The sequence below is a fragment of the Pelobates fuscus genome, chromosome 3 (assembly GCF_036172605.1).
Source record: "Pelobates fuscus isolate aPelFus1 chromosome 3, aPelFus1.pri, whole genome shotgun sequence".
NCBI classification, from domain to species: domain Eukaryota; kingdom Metazoa; phylum Chordata; class Amphibia; order Anura; family Pelobatidae; genus Pelobates; species Pelobates fuscus.
The window spans coordinates 102,267,858-102,290,604 of record NC_086319.1 but is presented as its reverse complement, the minus strand read 5'-3'; the positions used below and the strand labels follow the sequence as shown (position 1 = coordinate 102,290,604).

At 39.9% G+C, this 22,747-nt stretch overlaps 1 protein-coding gene across 3 annotated transcripts in view; it reads right to left on the bottom strand.

Annotated features, from left to right (window-relative positions):
* ARHGAP26 (Rho GTPase activating protein 26) overlaps positions 1-22,747 on the bottom strand; it is a 431,709-nt gene that overhangs the window by 301,572 nt on the left and 107,390 nt on the right. For all 3 annotated transcript variants that reach the window (XM_063447382.1, XM_063447384.1, XM_063447383.1), the window contains exons 6-9: positions 8,901-9,011; positions 3,960-4,064; positions 1,781-1,910; positions 52-152 (exon numbers count right to left, since the gene is read on the bottom strand). In XM_063447382.1, coding sequence (XP_063303452.1) covers positions 52-152; positions 1,781-1,910; positions 3,960-4,064; positions 8,901-9,011 — 447 coding nt within the window. The remainder of the gene's footprint in view (positions 1-51; positions 153-1,780; positions 1,911-3,959; positions 4,065-8,900; positions 9,012-22,747) is intronic.

Sequence of the window (22,747 nt, the reverse complement as noted above, 5' to 3'; positions counted from 1 at the left end):
TACAGGTACCCTTTAAGAGAGATGGGGCGAAACAATAGTCATTCAACTCACCACTTTTCCTCCATATTTCTGATCAAATGGTATCATGGCGAATTGTCGCGTATCTCGCTGGTAAGTGCAGTAATGCTTAACCCATGACGTCCCAAAGTGCCCTACAACGACAAGATAAAAGTTTTTTTTGTTTTTTTTTTTTAAATGAAGTTTTGAAATGATTACTGCCAACTATTGATAGGGAATGGGGAGGGAGGGGGCCTACTTTGAAAACAAGAATGTGTTTTTCTAAAAAATAAATAAAAATGGTGGAAAATGAAAAAATATATATAATATTTACATACAACATTAATAACACAACGTAACAAATCCAATAGCCAGTGTATCAGAAAAAGGGCTTTAGCCAAATGGATGAAATCAAAACTTTAATTCTTCACATCTGAGCCCGGATTTTATATTACATTTATATCCTATTGGATTGCCAATAAGGCGTTTACTTCACTTTGGTCTATTTTGAAGAGGAGAAAAGAAGATTTAGAAGAAAGATTACTTTGGATGTTTTTATTTTTTCAGGTGTCCCCAACCCCTGCTTTTAAAATGTAATCGCCCCCACCTACTAGACATGGGTGGTAGAAGAGGGGTGGATTATACACATTATTTTACAGGGCCCCTGGAAAAATACCACATGGTTAACCCTTGTGCCACAGTTTTTTTTTTTTCTTAACTATATGCCAGTTGGTTGCTAGTGCAGCCAGTGGGCAAATAGTACTGCAATAATAAAGTGAGCAATAATTTGCCAACGTGCATCCTGCTGGATTCATTTGGTCCCAGAATTTGTTAGAACGTGTGCATTGTGAATCTACCAAATGCCGTGCTTTGTATGGGGTTCGGATGTGTAGGCACATATTTCAATCTGGACACCAAATGCATCTGGCCAGACAATCTGAATTACTACAGTTTTTGGCTATAGTAAATCTGAGAATTGGCATTTCTGCCAAAATTCAGCCATTTTCACCATATTTTGTCTATGTAGACAAAATCCAGCTTTTTATGAATTACCCTGAATGGTCATCATATGTCAAAGTTACCAAATTCTAGTCGGTCATTCATTGGATGCTAACAAATAAGAATTGGAGTAAAGATTGTTCTTTGAGTAATCTTAAATCCTTAAAATACATTTTTTTCCATGTTCTTTTACATTATTTATTATTATTATTATACCATGTATAATTTTAAAAGACCACGATAGTGCCAGGAAAACAAACTCGTTTTCCTGGCACTATAGTGCCCTGAGGGTGCCCCCACCCACCAGGTCCCACTCCCGTGGCGCAGAAGGGGGAGGAAGGGGTTAATCCCTTACCTTTTTTCCAGCGCCAGGCTTCCTCGGCGCTGGGACTCTCCTCCCTCTTCTTCCATCATCAGCCGCAAGAGCCGCGCGCGCATTCAGCCAGTCTCATAGGAAAGCATTCTCAATGCTTTCCTATAGACGCTGGCGTCTTCTCACTGTGAAAATCACAGTAAGAAGCGCTGAAGCGCCTCTAGCGGCTGTCAATGAGACAGCCACTAGAGGCTGGATTAACCCATAGGTAAACATAGCAGTTTCTCTGAAACTGCTATGTTTACAGCAGGCAGGGTTAATCCTAGATGGACCTGGCACCCAGACCACTTCATTGAGCTGAAGTGGTCTGGGTGCCTATAGTGGTCCTTTAATGTTAAATTCCAGGATAAAAATGTAAATTCCTATTCAGACATGTGATGTTAACAGTCCGAAACACAACAGGTCACTTACGTTTCTCCTGGACGTACAGGTAGCCCTCCATGGTGTAATCACTAAGCGTCTGATGCTCGTGGGGATTCTCTTTCATTTTCTGCATCAAAGACTCTACTTCTGATCGAGTTCCTTCAAATCGATCTCGTGTCTAAGGATTGAGAATCAATATTGTTTTTACGAGATAGGAATAATATTTATGTAAGATTTGAAAACCTAGAAGTGCGAGTTTTAGCCTAGCTTGTCTAAAGTATTAGTTCTTTAGTACTGTCCCACAATATGGATCAGTGAGATTGACACAAAGATAAACAGAGGTGTATATATATATGCATATTTAGCTTGGAATTTTAAAATAAGCATTACTAATCACATACTAAATTACATAAATAAAATGCACACAATTCCTTACCTAGATAAGTCAATCATTATCTCTTATGTTCTCTGCTAACTTTAGAACGGCCAAGCTTAGATAATATCGCTTGTATATCTACTGAGTTATCGACTGACTCAATCTGCGCTATGTTCCTCTTATTTTTCTATTCCTTAAAAATGTGCTGATATTTAAGTTATTTCATTAAAAATTTTACGGTGTAGAACGTACATTATTCAATGCAACACACACACACACACACTGCTTCTCAAACACACACAGAAACACAATGCATCTCTTACACACACTCAATGCATCCCTTACAAACACACACACTGCATTATATTACATACATACACAGAAACACACACCGCTTACCTTATACACACACACTACATCCCTATACATTACATTCCGTAAGAACACACACACACACACTCCACTCCCTGTGAGCGAACTCATGGGTGGGTCTTGAAGGCATAAGGCGTACGGGCGGGCCTTGTAGGGGCACCAAAATTGGAGCTTTTTCCGGTTCGTTTATTTTTGAGAGCACAGCCTTCTGAGAGCCTGTTTTAACACCAGACCAGTGGAGCCAAACTGCAGTCTGAGCCCATCATCAGATTGTCCTCTTCTGGTGGTAAGTAGGCAATCCAGTATATTATTAGTGGCACTAATCTCTAAATTTACCTCACATTAAAAGGGACACTATAGTCACCAGAACCACTACAGCTAAATGTAGTGGTTCTGGCATCTATAGCCTGTCCCTGCAGGCTTTTCAATGTAAACATTGCCTTTTCAGAGAAAAGACATGGTACGCAGCACTGCTGTTGGCTCATATGGCGGATCATATGGGTGGGGCTTTGGGATGTCACATGGTGGCCAGAGCATATGGGGGGCGGCAAATTTTTGTTTGCCCAGGGCAGCAAAATTCTTTGCACCAGCCCTGTCTGTCTTCTGCAACTTTCCATCACTTGACAAAGTAGTCCCTACTTTACATGTAAAGTACAAAAGAGTGGAGCTTAAGGCAAGCTCCCCTTCCTTTGTCAAGTTCACCTGACCGCCATGTACCTCTCTGTAATGAACAAATTTGCACATGCCCAGTACAAGCATCTTCCTTCTTGCTGCCGAGGGTGTCACTGTCTGTGATATATTAGCACTGAGCCATTGTGTAAGCGTCATTGAATGTGTGATGTGTTCGTATTGTGCGTCTGAAATGTTAGCACTGTGTGTCACAGTTTGTGATCTGTCAGCACTATGCGATTTCATACCTGTGTACGTTTAATCTTTTTGCATACCTCTTTACACATTTTTTTATTCTCTCTGTGTGTGATATTGAACAGTGATCCTTTGTGTGTCACCTATTACACCAAATCTATTTGTATGCGATTCCTTTATCCTTTGTCTGAGAAAGTTGTGAAATCTCTTTGCAATGTGTCTATGGAATTTAAAAAAAAAAAAAAAAAATCTTTATCAAAGGTTTAGGTATGAGTGAGGGCACAGTTCATACTACATAAGGTTTAATAGATTATTATTTATTTATTTTATATCATGGCTTTCACTATAAACAAGAAGATGCATTAAATGATATACAGGTTTTGTTGTATGACTTTTCCTGGGATACAAAAGGAAAATGGTTTCCAATCTAAAAACACTTCACCATGCTTGCCTGTTGCTCATAACAACCATGAAGAATCACTATAATGTCAGATTACATTTTGCGTTTAGTACAAAGCATAGAGCCATGTAGACATTAAATCTAGAAAAATTAAGCTCCAGAAGCAATCATTGTGCCTCTTTCGGATAACGTGCGGTATCCTAGCAAACACTTACATTCTGAATGCTGATGGTAAGCTGCGTTTTGAAGTCGCTGAAATCTTTGGCCAGTTCATAACCATGATGGTAAAATGTGAAAAGCCCTTGCAGGAAAGCGAGAAGCTGGAACATAAAACAGATGAGAAGTATAAGTAGCCGCCTAGTGGAATCTCTCCTCATTCAATTTACATGAAGGAATCAGCTTGACATCAGTTCAAGCAAACAAGGAATGCTTTATTTAATGCATAATTCATCACAGCACTGAAAATTTTATAAAACAAACATGGATTAAATTAGATCATATAGCATAATCGTACTAGGTTAAAGGGACACTATAGTCACCATAACAATTTGCGCTTAAAGGGACACTATGATACCCAGACCACTTCAGCAAATTTAAATGGTCTGGGTACAGTGCCCCTATTGCCCTTAAGGCAGCAATGTTAAACATTGCAGTTCCAAATAAACTGCAATGTTCACATTGCAGCGCTAAGTCTGCCCACAGTGGCTGTCTACCAGGCAGCCACTACAAGGCTTCCTGAATCTAAAAAAAAACAAAAAACAGACCTTTGGTCCGGTATTGGACGCTGGACGCCCTCACGCTCTGCATGAGGACTTCCAGCGTCAGATTTTCCCCCATAGGAAAGTATTGATTAATTTGCAGTGCATGTGCATTAGAGCATGCTCATTGAGGCACGGGGGAGCTTTGACCCAGCACCGAGGAACATTGGTGTTGGGATCAGGCAAGTAAATAAAGGGTATTTAAACCCTTTATTCACTGGGGAGGGTGAAGCAAAAATGCCAGGAATACAGCTTTGTATTACTGGCACTATAGTATCCCTTTAATGAAGCGGTTTTGGTGTATAGATCATGCCTCTGCAGTCTCACTGCTCAGTTTTCTGCCATTTAGGAGTTAAATTATTTTGTCTAGGCAACCATAGTCACACCTCCCTGCATATGAATTACACAGTCTACCTAAACACTTCCTGTAAAGAGTGATCTAATGTTTACACTGCCTTTATTGCAAATTCTCTTTACTTTAGAAATTTTATCTCCTGCTCTGTTAATAGCTTGCTAGACCCTGCAGGAACCTTTTTTATGTAAATAAAGTTCAATATACAGAGCAGGAGATAAAAACGTTTAAAGCAAGCTACGTCTGATTGAAAATTTAAACCATTTTGTTTTCAGGCAGGCTGTGTCAGTCATAGTCAGGGGATATGTGGCTAGGGCTGCATAAACAGAAACAAACGTGATTTAACTCCTAAATGGCAGTGAATTGTGCAGGGAAACTTCAGAGACACGATCTATACACAAAAACAGAGATAAAGTTGTGTTGGTGACTATAGTGTCCCTTTAAAATAAATAAGTAAATAATATTATATTCTCCTCTTCTCAATATTAGCCACTTTGGAGAACTTTGCTACAGTCATAGCTTGCCTACTTTAGCTTAGATTTTGCAATTTAGTGTTTAACGAATAAACATCTTCATGTTATTGTAGCTAAATTAGCAGCTACAAACATGGGAATCCAAAAAACAACCGGAATTATACTAGTCAAATTATGGAGGGATGGAAATGTAACTTGGTACACAGATTAGAATTAGTCATTTCTTGAAAACACAATGAAATTGTGTAAAATTATATCATTATTATGCAAAGTACATTTGCGTAATGCCACATGCTAGGGTCAACGCATTAACATGATGAGGTGTGCAATGACTGTAAAGCATTTTATTACAGATCTATGTAGTTTTAATGGAGTATATTACATTTCACAGAACATAAATATTCCTTTTACATATTAAAAGGGTATGTCAAAATGAGCACAAGATCAGAGGACACCCTGTGTTAAAAATCGTTACTACGACGGGATACCGAGACCGCCAATTTGGCCTGATCAATGACTGGGATAGAAAAAGCTAATTTTGCACCAACACAAGTAAAATGTGCTGCATCTTTCTTACCCTTCAATTCTCATTATTGATTAGGAGATTCATCTTTAATTTCAAATTTAAGGTCAAAATAGCAAAACTTAAAATTTTCTGTAAGTCAGCTATGCTTGCAGTTAATCTGGCCTTAAAGGGACACAATCACCAGAACAACTACAGCTTACTGTTATATTCAGGTGAGTCTAGTCTAGTCAGACCTTGCAGGCTTTTTGGTCCTTTGAGGGACAGTGCTGCACAGTGAGCAGCACTGCCATTCAGTGTCTCCACCCTCTGCATGGAGACAATTAACTTTCCTAACAGAGATGCATTGATTCAATTCATCTCTATGAGGAGATGCGGATTATCCAGGACAGTGTATGGCTTGTGCTGACTCTGCCTCCTTGACAGTCTAAGACAATCCAATGCTTTCATATGGGAAAGCATTGTGATTGGCTTTGGTCAACACTTCTGATGCCATCCAAGCAGGCAGATCCAGCAGCAGCAGACTGTAATAAAGGTAAGATTTTACTATATTTAGAGGACCCGGGGGAGCAACATAGTGTTTCTAACACTATAGCGTCAGGAATACACGTTTGTGATCCTGACCCTATAGTGTTCCTTTAGGTTTGAAATTCACTTTCAATTCTCACTTTAGTAAATAACCCTGTAAATAAACAAATAACTCCCATTAACAACACTTCCCCATTTCACACAAATAGTGCTATTCACACAAGTGAGAATTGTTTGGAAATCAAAGTGAACTTTAAATTAAAGGTCAAAATAGCTGATGTGGAAATAATGTCCAATTCAGCTTTGCTTCCAGTTTCAGCTACTTTAGTCTTAAAATTTGAAATGGACTTTGAATTCCTAAAAATTCACACTTTAGTGAATAACAGTGTAGCTCAGGGGTAGGCAACCTTTTAGTAGTACTGTGCCAAAACAAGATCACTTCCTCCAAGTGCTGCAATGTTTAAAGGACCCCTATAGTCACCCAGGTTTTAAGCATGCAGCTGTAAACATAGCCGTTTCTGTTCCCTATTGTCTTGCCCAGCAGTACATACATTGTTCAGTCACTGATCAGACAGAGCTGAACTGATAGTAAAACCTACAGAGAGAAGGAGAGGGCAGACCGGGAGACACACAGAAAGTATTGCACTGAATGTCTGTCGTTACAGGGATTCTCCAGTGCCAGGAAAACATTTCTTTTCCTGGCACTGCAGGACCCTGTAGTGCCCCTCTTCCTCCCATGCCCCATCCCAAGTTGCTGAAGGGGTTAAAACCTCTGCCTACTCTCCTTCCCCGACGTCAGCCAGCGGGGGAGACTTAATGCGTATGCACGGCAATGGGCGCGCACGCGCATTAGACCTCCCCATAGAAAAGCATTATACAATGCTTTCCTATATGGATTTCGGCGACGCTGGAGGTCCTCACATAGCCACCCACTATAGGAGAAGTTAGCCCTGCAAGGTAAATATTGCAGTTTATGAAAACTGCAATAATTACACTTGTAGGGTTAAGGGTAATGGGAGTTGGCACCCAGACCACTCCAATGAGCAGAAGTGGTCTGGGTGCCTGGAGTATCCCTTTAAGTTTCACAATGTGAACACTCTCAAATTCCTTTTTTTAAATTTTGTAGATGAGCAAACTGTTATTTAATGCAGTACAAGATCTATTTAGCTTACTGCATGTCTGTCATTAACTCTTAAAGTGCCTGAATTGGTGCTCAGTTACCACTCACTTCAATGTATACACCGAGCTGTGTGTGGCTAGAAATCAGCTGAGATGGGCTGGCCGTGCAAGCAAGCTACATGCACAGCTCCATTAGCATTTTATTTTGGCAAACATCATGACATTGTTGCCAATTTATTAAGTTCCAATGGAAGAATGGGTTTTTAAATAGCTCATTGGATTGATAAGAGTGACAGGCTACTTTATACTGTGATTGGTACTTATTCTAGTACTGTTCAAAAACTGAAAAGAAAGACATCTGCATTTTGCCGATTTCTGCCCCATTATGATAATGCGTGGCATTTCGGTTTTCTATTAGTACCAAGATTAGTACTGAATCTGATCGCAATATGATCGATACCAATGCTCCCCAGAAGAGTTTCCCGTGCTTTTCACTGCACAATGAGATTAGTAACATTAAGGTTGACGATCATTCAGCTAAATGACTGACTTGATTAAGAACGGGGGACAGATGGACATCCATTGCCAATTGTGTTTTTCATTTCTTACAATGATTGGCACTTTGAATATGACCCATTTTATTGTGCAGTGAACCAAAATTTTCTGCTCCAATCTTTGCCTCCCACAACCCCCTTTAAGTATGCTTGCTTAGAGTAGATACCTAGTCATCTTATCTAAAGCAGGAATGTTTTCAATAAAGGGAATCAATCTACATATCATTCAGGAATGTTACGTCATTGTCAATGTTCCCTTTTTTTCATCTACGCTGCTATCTCCAGTTCCCTGCACTGCCTCTCAGAGTTTAAGCTGTGCAAGAAGAGCATGGTGATTTCAGAGTGCAAAAGATTGCCCAACTCTGGCCTTAAATTCATTTATTTGTTTAGTATATGGGAATAATCAACATAACTTTTTGCTGAACCATGCTCAGCTCCCCCCCTGCATCCCTTATTACCCCTCACACGTTCTCAATGCTTAAAAATGAGACCAGTTGTCCCAATGTGTTTGCAACAAAAATATGCAAATTAAATTCTGCCAAAGCAAAGCATAGAACAGACCCAAATCAGTTTAAATGAATTATTTTTATTTTCGGATAAATCAATTCAGATTAACCAAATTTCTGTCAGTGCGCAAGTCTACCCATTTGTCCTTCTATGCAACCACTTAAGTCCACCTGCCTGTTCTATTGCGCGACTGTGTCTACCTCATACAGACTTTTGGCCCAGGAGTGGAGTGGGAGCTATGGAAAATGTTTGTGGGCGTGTTAAACATTCCCATTACTTTAGTTTTTGCCGCAAAATATCCATGGAAAATGTTCTCAAATGTTACCAATTACCAATACTTACTGGCTCCACAAATTCAAACATTTTCCTTTCCTGGACTTCATGGACCTTTAAAACATATTCCAGGGATACTTCATAGAAATGCTGTCTCATCTGGTCCACCTGGCTATCAGCCTGAAAAAATAGGTAAAATATTCTGATGTTAGAGGCAAAATAATATATATGAATACTAGGCCAAAACTATGTAAAGTGCTCAAAATGTCCGATGCAAAACTGTCTTTTTTGTTAATGCACCAGTATTACAAATATGGGAAAGTAGACACTAAACAAAACAGACACTCTGGGCACTAGTAACAGAATACAAGAAACTTAATACATTTAATAGGCTTTGGTCTCATTAATAAGCTGTAGTTTAGCATGCTCAAATTTTTATAGTTTTTGCACAATAAAATAAATGTTTTGCAGAATGCTGCACCAGAAGCGTCTTTTTAGCCACACGCCCTCACGACAGAAAGACTTAGCTGTTATGAGTTAAGCTTTGTTCATACACAGATCAGAGTGAGAAGCTTTTTTAATGGACAACCAGACTGCAGGGTCCTAGTACACTTGGCATAATGCAAGCGCGTCTATGCACTCCCGCCACACTTTTTTTGGACTTTTCCGTGGTGTCCCCAAAAGCAAAACCAGGAAACAAACCAGGGACAGCAAGAGAGGATCTTAAAATTGTGGCTGTCGTACCGAAATTGGGAAGGACGTGCTATAGGTCTCCTCAAGTGTTAAGTTAATTTTCAGTTCAGATAATTTAAATATGTCCGTGACTGAGCTGTATACATATGTTTGACAATTAAGCATTTTTTCTAGAATGGGTGGGAGTGGCTAAAAAGGCAAGCTTATGGTGCACCATTCTACAAAACATGAAATTCACTCCACTGGCCATCCCCCATAGCAAGAATTTGAATTTATTTTATGTGTAACTTCAAGGGCAAGTAGTGAAACTAAATATAGCTTAGGTTTATTTCATCGGTTTAAATTTTTGTTGTACATTAGTTGAACAAGATTCCTATGCTATTTGCAAAGACTTTCATTTGATTTCCAGAGCATAATATTGAAAATCATCATCCACTATTTGCTGCATTAAGCAAACAATCATGCAAAACAAATTGCCATGCTTTCTGACTGCTGCACAAGCTAACAATATGCTTATTGCTCTTTCACCACTAGATGTCAGTACGGTTTTAAAAAAAGAAAAAACGATTTAAAGAGGTAATATTACTACAGAGGTTTTAGAACTTTAATACAGCCAGATGGCCAGCTAAAAGTTTTTTTTGTTTTTTTTTAATTTAAATTGTATTTACTTTTTTTATTTTTTATCAGAAAAGGGTTTACTTTTTTTTTTTTTTTTTTTTTTTTTTTTTTTTTAAGGATTACAATGCTGTACTAGGTACAACAGGCACAGTAGGTAAATTAGTTAACCCTTGCAGTGATGCATGCACAGTGCACTCACGCCTATTGCACTGCTAAAGAAAAACACCAGGCATGCATACGCTCATACAGAGCTCTTCCGTAGATGCTCATCATAGGACAATTTCATCGCCCACAATCTGAAAGTGGAAAGGAGGTGGGTGAAATAGGAGTTTCGTTTAACTAACCTCTCTTGCTTTATTAGTAAATACTGAGGTGAGGGAACGGGGAGCTGTCACTTCTGTGGAAGTGACAGTTCTGGTTTAAACCAGGCATATACTGCAGTATGCTGTGCGTGAAATGCTGAACAGAAAATACACACGGTTAGAACTAGAATTGAAAAAAAAAACAACTTTTAGCTGATATAATGCCATTGATGACTTAAAAACAATAAGAAAGAAAAAAGTGTTTTATCAAGAAGCCATATGGTATTTGAGGGATATCTGACGGAATTTAAACTGCTGAGCTTACACAACTGATTAAAATGTATCAGTATCCACTCAGCCTTATAACATATGGAGATGGATAGGACGAGTGGCACCGAGTTAGCCAACACAAATGCGTACGATGTAGGACCACCAATTCAATTTACTCAAACTCGCATTGTCAACAGAATGTCATTTATTGGAATTTTGGTTTTGATCTGTTTCTACTGACTCCATATTGCACATTAATATAAAGTATTTATTACGCCTCAATTCCTGGCTGAGTCGTATAGGAATGGAACTCTTGTATGTAGGAATCATGATTTCAAACAGGAGTAATTTGAAGCCATAGAATTTAGGGTGGAAACTTCTTAAATTTATGATAAAAAAAATAAATAATAATAATAGTTAGTAGTTGCCTAGAATATAAGAATCCAGTGTAAACTAGAAGCAAAAATAAATAAATACAAATGTAAAAGTTTGGCTGTCATACATTACACCCAAATTGAGAAACATCAAAAACAAGCAGCCAAATGAGATAAGATGGAGAGACAGATAGATGTCCACTGGATGAGACCGGCAGGCACTCTGGAGATACACTGGACCGGTTGACACGCATATGTACATAGGACAAGACAGACATGAAAGAAGCCCACCAATGCTTATGTCTCATACATTTATCTATGGATTTATAAATGTTCACTACACGTCTGGTACTACTATGATTGTAAGACAGTCTGATATTGTATTTAAGGGGAAGAATGGTTTAATAATAATAGTAGTATGAAAAATGTATGCATGTATTGTTTTTTCCTGCATATATTGCGCAGGTTATATTTTACCATTTTATTTATTGTTCCTAATAAAGTGGATTGTTTGGATTTCCACCCATTGTCATTTATTCATTTTTGGCATTTATATATACTCTAGTGGTTGTGGCGCCCTGTAGTCTGGAGTTATATTCAGGCATTGTGTTTATTATGTTTAGAGGTTGGGAGTGACCTCGTGACAGTGGCCTGCCTACACTAGCTTTGTGACTTATCACCTCCACCACCCACCTATTTACTGTATTTGAAAAATGTATGTGACTTAACAAAACAAGGCAGGGGGAGGTATGTCAACTTTAGGCTTGGAGGCATATACAGGGAGTGCAGAATTATTAGGCAAGTTGTATTTTTGAGGATTAATTTTATTATTGAACAACAACCATGTTCTCAATGAACCCAAAAAACTCATTAATATCAAAGGGGGATATCTGTGTGTGCAGGTGACTATTACTGTGCATAATTATTAGGCAACTTAACAAAAAACAAATATATACCCATTTCAATTATTTATTTTTACCAGTGAAACCAATATAACATCTCAACATTCACAAATATACATTTCTGACATTCAAAAACATAACAAAAACAAATCAGTGACCAATATAGCCACCTTTCTTTGCAAGGACACTCAAAAGCCTGCCATCCATGGATTCTGTCAGTGTTTTGATCTGTTCACCATCAACATTGCGTGCAGCAGCAACCACAGCCTCCCAGACACTGTTCAGAGAGGTGTACTGTTTTCCCTCCTTGTAAATCTCACATTTGATGATGGACCACAGGTTCTCAATGGGGTTCAGATCAGGTGAACAAGGAGGCCATGTCATCAGATTTTCTTCTTTTATACCCTTTCTTGACAGCCACGCTGTGGAGTACTTGGACGCGTGTGATGGAGCATTGTCCTGCATGAAAATCATGTTTTTCTTGAAGGATGCAGACTTCTTCCTGTACCACTGCTTGAAGAAGGTGTCTTCCAGAAACTGGCAGTAGGACTGGGAGTTGAGCTTGACTCCATCCTCAACCCGAAAAGGCCCCACAAGCTCATCTTTGATGATACCAGCCCAAACCAGTACTCCACCTCCACCTTGCTGGCGTCTGAGTCGGACTGGAGCTCTCTGCCCTTTACCAATCCAGCCACGGGCCCATCCATCTGGCCCATCAAGACTCACTCTCATTTCATCAGTCCATAAAACCTTAGAAAAATCAGTCTTGAGATATTTCTTGGCCCAGTCTTGACGTTTCAGCTTGTGTGTCTTGTTCAGTGGTGGTCGTCTTTCAGCCTCTTACCTTGGCCATGTCTCTGAGTATTGCACACCTTGTGCTTTTGGGCACTCCAGTGATGTTGCAGCTCTGAAATATGGCCAAACTGGTGGCAAGTGGCATCTTGGCAGCTGCACGCTTGACTTTTCTCAGTTCATGGGCAGTTATTTTGCGCCTTGGTTTCTCCACACGCTTCTTGCAACCCTGTTGACTATTTTGAATGAAACGCTTGATTGTTCGATGATCACGCTTCAGAAGCTTTGCAATTTTAAGAGTGCTGCATCCCTCTGCAAGATATCTCACTATTTTTGACTTTTCTGAGCCTGTCAAGTCCTTCTTTTGACCCATTTTGCCAAAGGAAAGGAAGTTGCCTAATAATTATGCACACCTGATATAGGGTGTTGATGTCATTAGACCACACCCCTTCTCATTACAGAGATGCACATCACCTAATATGCTTAATTGGTAGTAGGCTTTCGAGCCTATACAGCTTGGAGTAAGACAACATGCATAAAGAGGATGATGTGGTCAAAATACTCATTTGCCTAATAATTCTGCACTCCTTGTAGAAAGAAACGTGACAATCCCTGTGCTGACAGTCCTACTTACACGGCTTGTGGTTTGGTACACACTCTAGTCACCATAATAACTGTAGCTTAATAAAGCAGTTTTGGTGTATAGACCATGCCTCTGAAGTTTCAGTGCTCAATTCTCTGCCATTTAGAAGTTAAACCACTTTTGTTTCCTGTTTAGGCAGCCTTAGCCACCCCTTCCCTGGCTGTGACTGACACAGCCTGCATGAAAACAAAATGGTTTACATTTTCAACCAGATGTAACTTAATTTGAAAGTTTATCTCCTGCTCTGTAAACTGAACTTTAATTACATAAAAGGAGGCTCCTTTGTGGTCTTGCAAGCTATTAGCAGAGCAGGAGATAGGAAATTCTAAATTAAGCAGAATTTGCAATTAAGAAAGTATAAGCATTAGATGACTATTTCCAGGAAATGTTTAGGAAGGCTGTGTAAGTCACATGTAGGAAAGTGTGACCTAAACAAAATAATTTAACTCCTAAATAGCAGAGAAATGAGCAGTGAGACTGCAGGGGCATGATCTATACACCAAACCCGCTTCATTAAGAAAAAGTTATTTTGGTGACTGTAGTGTCCATTTAAGAGATGCAGACCGTTTTCTGTGAATTCACTGCCACCAATGATGACTGAAGTTTAAGCACTGCATCCTCTCACCCCTTGTATAAGACACTATTATATACTACTACTCACCTAGCAGCCTCCTGTCCTATCCTGATAAATATCCAAAGACGTTGCACAGTTTCTACCTGCTGCCTCAATCCTGCAGCAAACTTAAGCATCCCAAAACAAATCCCATTGATTTAATCAGGTACTGTGAGACTGTAGTCTACAGCTTCTGAATACAGCAATTACCCCCTGTCACCCTTACATACCCACCCTGTAACAAGGAACAAAATAAAAGTAGAGATAAAGAACACCACAAACTAACAAAGCTTCTAGGCAATTGCATAGCTAGGTGCCAAGAAGTTGACATTTACATTACAGCATTAAATGCAGCTCATCCACTGTGCTTACTGTACATTCACTTTTATATTGACATAGGTGTATTAAGCACATATTTTTTTTTCCCCATCAGTGCATTGAATCCCATTGTTCCAATACATTTCTTAATCTACAAGCAGTTCAACCCCAGAGCCATCACAGGCCATCCACGTTCATGGAAGGAAATCACACACAAAGCTGTGTTCTGCACTGAAACATAACTCCAGGAGCAAAGAATGCTTTCCACTTGCCAAAACTTAATAGGGGATTAGACCTTTAAATGTGACCGATGCCATAACGTTCTAGGGGAGGACAGCTGGAATTCACTTTGCACCAGCTGTTGAGCACAGTGCAACATCACATTATATGCCTTATAAAGGGATATAAAGAAGTCTGTCTGGGAATGAGCAAGAAGGGTTTGTACCATACAATAAAGTCATTTCACAACTTTTTTTTTTTTTTTTTTTTTAAACAGCCTGAAAATCTAAGCAAGGGTAGGACGATATTTCTTTATATTCCGTGAAAAAGTTTGAACACTCCATACAGAGACAATTTTACACAGTACACTGGCACAAAATATTAATTGAACGCTATTAAAACAAAAACTAACAATTGAAATTAATTACAACTACAAAAAGAAATTAAATCAGGTTTGTTTTTTTTTGACAATGTTTATTGTCAATTTCCACTTTTCCATTTTCATCATCATCATCAACGAAGTGGTTTTTTTTTTTTGTTTGTTTTTTTATTTTTTTTATTTTTTAAGTAAAATGCTTTGGTGGATAATTAAGAGAGAATCAAAGATTATGTCCTTTATTTTGTTTTTATTCTGGCTTTTCTTATATAATAATAATAATAATATGCTGATAATGGTTTTCGTGGTTTGTCTTGTAAGTAGTTATATCAGGGTTATATATTTTTGGATAGAAATTTAATTTGAAAAAAAAATAAATAAAAAAGGAAACTGAAAAATAAAAAGATAATCACATTTTTTTTACATAGGAATAATAAAAAAATTATAATTTAATGAACTGAGACAGTGTGCATGTGTAAACTGAGTGAGTGTGTGTCCACAGGAAACAAAACATTGGCTATGTTTTAGAGATTTAAAGAAACGAGTCAGTCTATATGCTTAGCATCGTATTACTAACAAAACTATTTTTAAAATCCAGGCTTCGTGAATTTTCTGTGCAGTTTCAGGTGTCGATCAATAGTCTTGTAAAGATGGTGTACATAGTTATAAAGTCTTAAAGGGACAGTATTTTTTTTTCCTCATTAACAGTAAGCACCAAAACAACTTGAGCTTAATGAAGTGGTTTGGATGTATAGATCATGGCCCTGTAGTCTCCCTGTTCAATTCTTAAAGAGTTAAATCTATTTATTTATGAAAAATTGCTGTTTGGGAGGGATGGGCAAAAATGGTGGACAAGTGGAATAAAAACTACATTTGATATAATAGTTATCTTGCTTGAATCCCTTGGTGTCACTGTTCACTTTAGTAGTTTAGGAATGGTTTGATATAAACCAGGCCTGTTCTCAGAAACCAGTGACCAACCCTTCAGCCACATTAATAATTCTGCATTAATCCTTTTTATTTTCATCCATTACATCTCACTACCAGCACTCATAGTCAATTACCATTGGGCAGACTGGACAAAATGAAATTGAAACTATAGTGCTAGTATATAGCGCCTAACCCGATCGCTCTACAGTGTCCCTCCTCCCCCGGGGTGCAAAATGGCTTAAAAACCTCTTCTGTCACTTACTTTATTCCAGTGCCGATGTCCCTCTGTGCTGGTTCAGGCTCCACTCTGAGTGTACCTACATGTTTATTACACGTAACTTATGAGAATTATGGGAATCTAACATAAAAGGCCTGGACACACTGAATCAGGTTTTGTTTCAATAATACACAGTGGCCAATGCCAATTTCCTTTAATAGCATATACAAAAGCTTGTAAATTGGAAACAAAGCTGTAACCATTTATCAAGGCCATATAAACAGTCTGACTTCTGTTCACGTTTACCTAGTAGCGAATCAGATGGTTAGCCATTGTATTATAATTTATACAGAGATATTAAATGAAAGGTTTCTTAATAAATGCAGTCTTGCTGAAACTGGATTGAATAGGTTTTGTTAGCAATAAAAATATAAAAACAAAAAAACTATTGGGCCCACAGCAATACAGTACCTACCGTACCAGTTTTAAACACTGGTTTTCACTGTATTGGAAACGTCAAGAGCAGTACTAGTGCATTTAATATACTATTAAAGCATAAGCTACTTGTAAATTATTTTTCATTATTGAAACACTTAAGAGTTCCTTCTGTAAAAATAAGCAAATAGGGGCGGGGCCTGACTGGGGAGCTGAACAGACACTATCTGTGAGCTCCTGAGCCTGGATCCGATTTGACAAAAAAAACAGAGAAAAACTGCTTGATTCCTGAACCCCAACTTACCTCACCTTGCAATACAAACAATGGGGAACGGGAGGACACCTTGCATACCCAGATCGCCTGCTGGGTCACCGGACCAGAGACCTGGGGCCTACACAATGCATAGCAGGGGAGAGGCGGCCGCTCCCAGCTCACCAAAGCAAGCAGCACCCGAAGTATTGGGCACCCCCCTGGTCCCAATAAGCGAAACCTCACATCCACAGCCACTGGTCTCCCGGCGCAGCTCCTCCACTTTAAGCAGAGTCCATTACAAGATGGCGGAGGGGCCTAATCCACCTCCTACACCCACGCCACATGGCGGAGACTGCTGCCCAGCGGTGGAGTATATACTCATGCGGATCGAAAAGAGCTTCCAACGCTTCTGGGCAACACTAGCCCGCAAACAGCCCTCACGGAGAGGGAGAAGGACAGAGACAGGCGGGAGCAGAAACGACTGTCCCCGGGCACCGATAACAACCCCACATCAGCTACTGCTCCTACTTACCCACCCAGGCTGAGGGTCTTAAGGAGAAAGCCTCCAAAGCATTGGCCACCACGCAGAAAGACCGCCCGCCGCTGGCGGCGCATGTCCACCTGGGTCTCTCACTGCGCCCCATATGGAAAAGTCTCAGACTCGAAAAGGCACCGAGCCTGTGGTCCACTGATGCGGCCCTCCACAAAGGCCTGGTGCCGGACGAAGGCTCTGACCTACCCGCATCACCCTGCCGCCCCCCATGCGTAAGCATATTGTTACACCATGCACAACAAAAATAAAGATTTTAAAAAAAAAATAAGCAAAAAAGGGGACGGAGTTCAGCAACTGAGCAGAACAGTTGAATGGCACATGAGCTCCTGCAATCTTGGACCCAAAACAACCAATTTGGACCGACCAAACTGCTTTCTAGGGTCATACCTGGAGTGGATGGTGACTGCTGGACAAGATGGGTCAAAAAAATAAAAAAACGAGACCAAACATGCGAGGCTACTGGGCCCAAAATGTCCGACTACCCTGAAAATTACTACAAGTCGTCAGACAACCTCTCCTCGGAGGGTGAAGAGGCAGACATATCTCCGGCACAGAGACGGACACCAGTCGTCAAGGAAACAGATAACTCACCTGTGACTGCCACAGTCCTGAAATCGCTCCTCGCGGATTTGCAGAGGGCGCTCCAGACAGATGTTGCCACGCTCCGGGCCGACATACACAGCTTGACGGGCCGAATGGGAGCCTTAGAGTCCACATCCAGTGCCTGCACGGACCACATTCCTACGATACAGCAAGAGGTCCGAGAGCTCCAGCGACAAAACGAGGCGCAAGAACGCTGCTTTGCGGCCTTGGAGGTCCCACGCTGGGCTAATAATCTGAAGATCCGGGGAACATCCCAACAGAAGAAATGCCACATGTCCTGAGACGCTTTGTAGTGACCCTGTTGACTCCAAGACAAGATAAGAATGTCCACCTGGACGGCTTCTTCCGAGCCTCGAAACCGGCTAAAGCACAGAGTTCGGTGCCCCGGGATCTCATATTAAAGTTCCAACAACACACAGATATAGCAGCTGTGACGGCAGCAACCAGGGACTGCTCGCCCTATAAATTAGAATCAATGGAATTAACCTTCTATACAGTCCTCACTGGGGGCACACTGGCCTGGCGGACGTCACTTAAGACATTCACAGCGCTCCAACAGAAGAAAGGACTGAGGTACAAATGGCTGCTGATACTACGCAGGGACGACAAACACAAGATCCATGACCTACAAGAAGCGGTATCTCTGCTGCCCACCCTAGAACTATGGCAGGATACTTTACACTCAGCTGAGACCGCGGGAACAAGCTGGCCAAACCACCGTTGGAACCCTGAAGGAGTGACCCCTTTCGTCCCACGCAAACCCAAGGACACTCATAGCATGGCAGAGACTACCTGAAGCAAGCCTAACAATATGCTGTAATGCACTGGGCTACCCCAGATGTCTCGTTGACTCTAAAGTTTTATATAGTATTCTCATCTCAAGTTGCAGGTATATACTTACTACACACCCATGCATAGGTGGTCTACTGATTGCAGTTTTTTTTTTTTGTTTTTTTTTAAGTAAGCAAAAACATTTATTTAAAAAAAAAAATGGTTTTCAATTGGAAGTTTAAAGAATATGTCATTCAGCACTAAAAAAGGATTACTCCAACCATCATAATATTACAGCCAATTGTAGTGGTCAACAGAGCCACAATCAAAATTCTTGTGGCCCCTTACAAGACCACTGGCGGTGCCTGATAACGCACAGGTTCCCAGACAGATACTCTAAAGAGATATGCTCAAAACTGTAGCTCAAAATTAAAAAAGTGAACTGTTGGTTTTTGGAGATTTTAATATTGATTGGCTGAATCCTAACAATAATAAATCATGTTCGCTGTTTAAGATTAATTTCCACCCCAACTCGCATTAAGATTAAAAACCAGAACCATACCTTGCTAGATTGGATTCTAACAGTTTCAGTGACCACTGCCTAGAGTACTGCATACACAAAATAAAGGCCACTAAATTCCCTCCTAAGATTATAATCACCAGGTCTTTCAAAAAATTTAATCTTGAATTCGTTTTAAATGATTTCAAGAACATATCATGGCAGAGATTAGGTCCAATACCAGATCTAGACTCTGCAATTGCATTTTTTTTCAGTCCGAACTCTTGCGTGTTTGGAATTTGCATGCCCCTCTGTGTAAAGTTCGACAAAAACGGACACGCCTGCCCTGGGTTGCAGCTGACCTAATTCAAATGTACCAGTTTAGAGATTCACTGTGGTCAAAGTTCAAGCGTACTGGTCCATGAAGGATTACTGTACTTACAGACTGTCAAAATGCATGCACAAAACAAACAAAAATGGCAAAGGCCCAATATTTCAGTGAAAATTTGAACATCAAACCCAAGAAACTTCAGGAAAATCATAACTAGCATACAAACCCCCACAATCCACTCCCAACCCTCCATTGTCAAAATAGGCAACAAAACACTGCGACACCCCCTAGATGTAGCAAATGCCTTTAATAATTATTTTGTTGGATGTGCTACCACCCTGGTTGCCAAGATAAATTACACTTCTTTTCAGACCGCAAATAAAGATCAGGCACTGCTCAATCTTCAAAAGCCTCATTTAGAGAAATGTAATTTTAGACCTGTGCCTGTTAGTGTCATTAATAAACATCTTAATTAAAAAATGAAAAACCAGTGTGGACCAGATCAAATCCCAGCAACATTGCTTAACCCCTTAAGGACCCATGACATGTGTGACATGTCATGATTCCCTTTTATTCCAGAAGTTTGGTCCTTAAGGGGTTAAGCTCAGTGCGCCAGCAATTGCTAAACCGGTCACTATCCTAATCAATGAATCCCTGGTGTCAGGATACATACCCAAACTTTGGAAGGCTGCAAAAGTTGTACGTATCCATAAAAGTTGTGACAATACTTTTGTATCTAACCATCGCCCGATATCATTGCTCCCTGTATTGTCAAAAATCTTGGAAAAATGCATGCACACGCAACTATGTGAATATTATCAACAATCAAATTATCTGACCCCTGATCAATCACGCTTTCGTTCAAATCACTCAGTTTCGACAGCCCTCTTGAAAGTTTGCTATGACATCCAAATTGGCATGGAACAAGGAGACTTAAGTTATTTTTTTAACAAGTTATTTTCCTTGATTTTGCCAAGGCCTTTGACGCAGTAGACCATGACAAACTCAGGCACTGGTGATAGTCTGCTAACCTAGTTCTGATCATATGTTTCAGACCGATTGCAATTTGTGGCCATTTCTGATAGCGCTTCCCTCCCTCTTCCAGTCTCGTGTGGTGTTCCCTAAGGCTCTGTACTCGTCCCCCTGCTATTCACATTATTTATAAATTATCTGCCTAACGTCTGCAAAGCCTCAACTGTACACATGTATGCAGACGGCACTAATCTATGCTAATAATCCCAAGCTACCGCAGCTGGACTCTGTGCCCCAAAATCAATTCACACAGAGGTAGAAAAGTGGATAGCAGATAAACTCTTCCTAAACACTAACGAAAACGTTACAATGATCTTTGGAACTGTACCTAAATTACATAAAACTACAAAATCAACAATTGTGTATCAGAACAAATTCAAATAGCACACTGACAGCAGTCTGCTCTTTTAAATGTCTAGGTATGTTGCCCCCAACCTATCCTTTGACCTTCACATAGAAAAAAATCTCTTCAAAATGTTACCCAAAACTAGGTACCAGGTACAGAAACAAATTCTGCCTAAGCCCTACATTAAGGAAACAGATAGTGCAACAAATGCTAATGCCGGTCATTGATTATGGGGATGTAGTGTATGCACCCGCACCGCAAACCCACCTTAATAAACGTAATAAGTTATATAATTCATTCTGCCGCTTTGTAATAGAATGTTATTACTTTACCTACCACTGTGACATGTTAAATGAGCTAAACTGGCTGTCGCTGCAATCCCGACTCACTCATCTTTCCAGCCTTGTGCATAAGAGCATTTCTGGGAAGCTCCCACCCTAGCCGAGTAGAATGCTCTCCCCAGTTGTTCCCACCTCCTATAACCTCCGATCCAGTACTAGCACAATATTTAGCATTCCGCAATACAGAAATAAAGTGGCTCAAGCCTCCTTTTCCTACAGAGCACAGCAATTAAGGAATAACCTCAGGTACACAGTCAAATCTTCATTCAATCTAAAAATCTTTTAGGAGATCTATGGCAATATACCTCAGCACAGAATGCACCTGTCATGGCTGAATATATATTTTGTATATTGTATTTTTGTAAAATTGTATGCTATTGTATCAATGCAATGTTTTGTGGACAAAGACGAGGACATACTTGAAAACTAGAGAAATCTCAATGTATCCATCCTGGTAAAATATTTTATAAATAAATATGCACATTCATAGATATATTGCATTAAGTAATGGTATGTAACACTCAGACACAAATTCCAGACAATCTCATAGGATAGACACACACATACACAACAAGACACGGGTCGGGTACACACAGTTACAGATGCACACTGCCGTACACAGACATACTGCTAGGCACACATGCAACAGTAAACATACACAGATTATATAGAGACTGTACTATAGCGTAATCTCATAAGTGAAAATGTGCTATCACCAAGAGTGTACCTCACTCACTCAACATAAAATATACAAACAACAACCAATTGGCTAATACAGCTTAAAAAAGCAATAGGAGCTAAAAAAGTGGGATAGCACATACAATATAGAGGATACAAAGTGGAAAATACAACCTGTATAACAGGACGTGGTCTTTAGCAAATTTACAAGAAGTATTGATGGTCTGCGCTTATCTCCCCTTTAGGGGTATCTGTATGCAGAAACGAATTTAGTTTCTGCATACAGATACCCCTAAAGGGGAGATAAGCGCAGACTATCAATACTTCTTGTAAATTTGCTAAAGACCACATCCTGTTATACAGGTTGTATTTTCCACTTTGTATCCTCTATATTGTATGTGCTATCCCACTTTTTTAGCTCGTATTGCTTTTTTAAGCTGTATTAGCCAATTGGTTGTTGTTAGTAAACATACACAATCTCACTGATCAATATAAACACAGCTGCACACACACACACCCTACTACACATAAATGCATTGCTTGACACACCCAGCTCCATACATTACTACACCCACATACCATACTACACACACTGCCAAGCACACCAATCTACACACACACACACACACACACAATTCTACACATATACAATAGTAAACACACACAATATTAACACAACATATATTTTATTTAGCAACACTCCTTTTGGGTTGCCTCTTTACAGTTGGAGAGTGGCTTCTCTAGAGTATGTGAATGACAGGTACAGGGCTGCAAACTTCTGCCTCCACTCCTAAACTCCCACGGAGC